The 4,941-nt window shown below is 54.9% G+C and overlaps 1 protein-coding gene across 1 annotated transcript in view; it reads left to right on the plus strand.

Annotated features, from left to right (window-relative positions):
* The first annotated feature begins 6 nt into the window (after positions 1–6).
* PLEKHM2 (pleckstrin homology and RUN domain containing M2) overlaps positions 7–4,941 on the plus strand; it is a 51,848-nt gene continuing 46,913 nt past the window's right edge. The window contains exon 1 of the mRNA XM_014951886.1: positions 7–73. Coding sequence (XP_014807372.1) covers positions 14–73 — 60 coding nt within the window. The 5' untranslated portion in view covers positions 7–13. The remainder of the gene's footprint in view (positions 74–4,941) is intronic.

Consider the following 4,941-nt stretch of genomic DNA (forward strand, 5'->3'; position numbering starts at 1 on the left):
CGGAGGCGCCGCCATGGAGCCGGCGGAGGTGAAGGACCGCATCCTGGAGAACATCTCCCTCTCCGTCAAGAAGGTGGGCGGCGGGGGGGGCCCTGGAGACAGCCCCGTCCTTAGCTCTGGCTGGGGTTTGGGGTCGGGGACCCCCTGTGCTGGGGCCGTGGGGCAGGGGACAGCCCTGGGGACCCCCCTGTGCAAGGGCTATGGGGTAGGGGACAGCCCCAGGGACCCCCCTGTGCTGGGGCTTCGAGGCAGGGAACAGGCCTGGGGACCCTCATATACCGGGACTGCGAGGCAGGGACAGCCCTGGGGACGCCCCTGTGTCAGGGCCCTGAGGCTGAGGACAGCCCTGAGGACCCATCTGTGCGGGGCTATGGGGCAGGGGACAACCCTGGGGACTTAGCAAACCCCCTGTGCTGGGGCTGCGAGGCAGGTGACAGCCCTGGGGACCCCCCTGTGCCTGAGGACAGCCCTGAGGACCCATGTGTCCAATTTTGGGCCCCTCAGGGGAACCCTGGGGACCCTCATATACTGGGGCTGTGAGGCTGGGGACAGCCCTGGGGACACCCCTGTGCCTGAGGACAGCCCTGAGGACCCATCTGTGTGAGGCTATGGGGCAGGGGACAACCCTGGGGACTCCCCTGTGCCTAGGTCATGGGGCTGGGGACAGCCCTAGGACAGCTCTGGGGACCCCCCTGTTCCAGTGCCGTGGGGCTGAGGATGGCCCTGGGGACCCCTCTGTGCTAGGGCTCTGGGGCAGGGGACAGCCCTGGGGACCCCCCTGTGGTGGGGTCGTGGGTTGGGGGACAGCCCTAGAGACAGCCTTGTGCCAGGGCCATGGGGCAGGGGACAGCCCTAGGACAGTCTTGAGGTGTCCCTGGGGATTGTCCTCTGCTTCTGGGTGGGGGACACTCCTAGGGACCCCCCAGACACACACCACAACCAGACATGTGAGGCCAAGGGACAGTCCCTAGGGACATTCCCCTCCTCTCCAAGCCAGAGGGCTGGGAACACCCCGGGGACACTGGGGGAGTCTCTGGGATGGGAGTGTGAGGTCAAGGACATCTGCCATCCCCTCTGTCAGAGGCAGGGGACACCTTTAGAGATTCCTCTGTGCAGGTTTAGGGGTGTTCCTAGTGACCCCCCTGTGCTGGGGCTGTGGTGTTGAAGCCAACCTTGTTGCTGGTGCCTTGGGACACCCCAGAGGCACCCCTGGGGGTGTGGGGTCCTGGCCCACCCTGCCAAAGGGACACTGCCAGGGTCACCCCCAGGAACCTCCATCTCAGCTGACTGGGATATACTGGGGTTATCCCCGGGGGTTCCCCCTTTCCAAAGGGCTTCTTTCACCCATGGACAGGACTGGGGGGATCCTGGAGGGACCTCTTTTCTTGGGGCTGTACAGGGGGGTGGGATCTGGATGAGTCCAGCCTGAAACCCTCTTTGGAGAGGTCCTCCCTCCAGGCAGGGGCATGGCGGGGGTTGGCTGTGCCCTGGTCTGAGTCCTCAAAACGTGGGCTCTGAAGACATGTGCCGTCATACCTTGTCTCTCACATTGTTGTTCTGCTTGCCCCTCATTTCTCCTGCCCTGCGGCATCCGCTGATGGTGAGAGCGTTTCTTAAAGCCCGTCCCTTTGGTGGGACTGTCTCCGTGCTGGCACAAAGGGCACCGGGATGCTGGAGTCTGGTCACAGGAGTGAGCTGTAATGACAGGCTGGAAGTTTTGGGTTGGGCCACATGTCCTGCATGATGCCTGTGGGAGCTCCAGCTGTGCCTAAGAAAGAACAGCAGCTCTGTTTGAGGAGGTAAAGAGAGTCTTGGTCCAGTTTTCATCCCAAGTTTGGGGGAAGAGGAGGCTTTTTGGACTCCTTGACATTTCACCAGTTATTTGGTTTCTGCTGCCTTATGGAATAGGAATTTTTCCGTGGTCTGCAATGTGTCCTGACACTGATTCATCCATGAAAACTTGTCTTACGAAGACCATCACAAGTGAATTTGCAGCACTATTAAGGAATGGATGGTTTGACATCGCCTCTGGGACATAGGATGGACATGCAAACCTGTCCCAGCCTTTCTCTGTTCTTCCATGGGTGACCTTGTGCTCTGGTCTCTCACCGTTCTGTCCTTTGAAAATTAAGGATATTCTTTTATCTACCTGGAAATGGGTGGATGTTCAGCCGTCTCCAAGCTCTGTTACAACGCTCTGCAGCGCTACTGCCTGAGTTTCCCCGTACGTATGAGGATTTACTACTTCCCCACAGGATTTGTTGGGCATAATTTATTTGCGTTTGGAAAATCCTCAGAGGATCCCTGTTGGAAATGCTATAAAATCAACGTGATGGCTATTTTAATTATTACCGTACTTGAACAGGACTCCTCAGCTCCAGCTCTGCCAACGCACCTCTGTCTTGACTTGCCTCGATCTCTGCCGACTCCTGTCCTGGTCCAGCAGCCAAGAGGGATTTGGGGAATTATCACTCCTACCCTGTTCAGCTCAGAGCAAGGAAGCTTGGCGCAACGTAGGAGCCTCTGTGAAACTTCAGGGTGATGGATTCAGCGATACCATCCCAGCGAAACCAAACTCAGCCGCGTGGCCCAAGCCCAGTGCTGGCATATCCCTGCTTTTTACCCCCGGGATGCAGTTCTCCTCCTTCATCATCACTCCCTTTCAGCTGTGGAGCCGCTGATTTTTCCCGGCGCTTCCCCATCCGACTTCATCCCTCAAATCCCTGATGTTTCTCTTTTTCTCTGTGTTGGTGGGGTAGATTAGGGGAGCAGGTACACCCGTCCCACACCCTGCCTGCACGCTGGGAAATCCTGCTCTCCTTCATCCTCCTCGGGGTCCCTCTTGAGCAACTCCCCGGCGCTGGGATTGTGTCATGGGGTGCGGAGGAGTTTTCCAAGTCTCTCCCCTCTGATTTCAAAAGCTTCCAGGCTGCGTAGGCTGCTGACTCCTTACTTTAGCCATGGTCGCAGGTTTGAGTTGTAGAGCAGAGGGTTTGGGGTGATGTGCACACCCCTCCACACCACTTTTTCAGTCAGATGATGATCATTGGGTTTTTTTCCTCCGCTTCAGACCCAAAGAGGAGTTTGTGGACTCTCAGCAGTCCGTGCACTGCAAGTCAGACGTTATTTTAGAAGACAACCAGGACTAAACCCCACTGTGAGGCTGGGTAAACTGGGACAAGCCACCACTGAAGGCTGAGGTACCTGGTTACAACTTGAGTAGCAGCAGCAGAAAAAAATGCCTTATTTTCACCCAGTGGCCCTGGGAAAACCATCCAGGCGCTTGTCAGCTTCCCTCTGCCTCAGAGGGGGAAGGCAGTGGGCGGCAGCACAGCCCTGGGCAGGGTTTGTGCCACAGAGACCTGTGACTTTGGCTGTGACTTCAGTTTCTCCAGGGTGCTTCTGAATTTCAGGAGTGGGAGGAGGGTGGTCAGAGCACAAGCAGTGAGTAAATGCCATACAAATCAACAGCAAAAACAATGCTTCGGTTCCAAGCGAACCCCTCGAGCCTCAGTGAACAGGACTGTTTCTCTCTTGTTTTCCTAGAAATACACGAGGGATGGAGCACCGCTAGGAAAGGCAGGGATGCAAACCTGCTCAGAGAGAGTAATTACAAACCTGTGGGTTTCTCTGTGTGATACCCAAGTGCCAGATCTGGACCGTTCACATACTTCACCCGTATCTCAGAGATCAGCTTTGCCACTGACTGCAGAGGTGTGAGCTCAGGCCTCGGCTGCAGAGAGAGAAGCAGAACATCTGATTTAGACACCAAATAAATTGTCCCCCGCAGCTGGAGAGGTGTCAAGGGGCTGGTGGCTTCAGGAGAGGTCGGGAGAGCTCAGCACTAGGGAGTTGGGTCCTTGCTTCAATCCCAGTACACCTCCAAGGGAACTGGGAGCACAGTATGGATTTCCCATCTGCAGCTTGTCCTCTTGGGGAGATATATAAATTAATTCCAAGGGCAGTGCTTTCTGCTCTGATTACATGGACAGTGTGATGCTATGGAGCTCCTTGCTTCTGTCTTGTGACCGTTTCTTTTCCCTTTTCCCATCCAGTGCTCCCTTGGCCAGTTTTCTCCTCAGAGGGCTGTGCTCCAGCCCAAATTGCTGTGCAAATTGATGCCTAACCCTTTTTTTTTTTTTTTTTAAATAAAAAAGAATTAGGGCTTTATTGAGGCAGAAGGCTGGAGATGGGCCTCAGTGTGCATTCACCACTTTCTGTGTATCCTCTCCCAGCAGGGTGCAGACCCTTCTTCACTCAAGTGCTTGTTTTCTTCTAGGAGATATGACTCTGTGTGGCAGCAGCAGGATGAGAACTGCCTCCTGGTGCCTCCCCGTTGAACCCATGCTGTGATAAGCACGCTAGAAATGCCCACAGCTTCATATCTGTCCTTGGCCAACCATCTCCTGGTAGCTAAGAGCTGTCACAGGTGACCTGGTTCATGCTGAAGATGGTAGCGTAGATGTTTTGGATTCTCTTATTGGATTTCCATGCCCTCCTGGTCATGGCAGTGGGTTCAGGAGATATTTGTTGCTGTTTTCCTTGGGATTAGGTGGTGAAAAGGCAAAGTCCTTGAACAGTGCACTTGGTTGGCAATTTCAGGTGCTAAACTTAAAATCAGAAAAGAGATCAGAATCCAAGATTTTGGGACTCTTCTCTGTTTTTCAGGCTTTCCCACCGGCTTTGAAGGACACAAATTCCCATGAACTCTAGAGCAGCTGATCCTTGGTGCATGTCAATCAGGTGGAGCAATGGTTTTTTGCTGATGTTGCAGGAGTTCTTGCCAAAAGCTCTGGCCCTGCTCCGTTTATGCATGACTTTGGGAAGGTTTCCACTTTCCCCACAGTGAATTAATGCTGTGCCTCTTCTGCTTGTCTCCGGATCAGATTTTCAGCCCCGTACCAGTGAAATTCCTTTGCAGTTCCCCTGGCCCTGCGTTGC

This window comes from Calidris pugnax, unplaced genomic scaffold, assembly GCF_001431845.1.
Source record: "Calidris pugnax isolate Ruff unplaced genomic scaffold, ASM143184v1 scaffold205, whole genome shotgun sequence".
NCBI classification, from domain to species: Eukaryota; Metazoa; Chordata; class Aves; order Charadriiformes; family Scolopacidae; genus Calidris; species Calidris pugnax.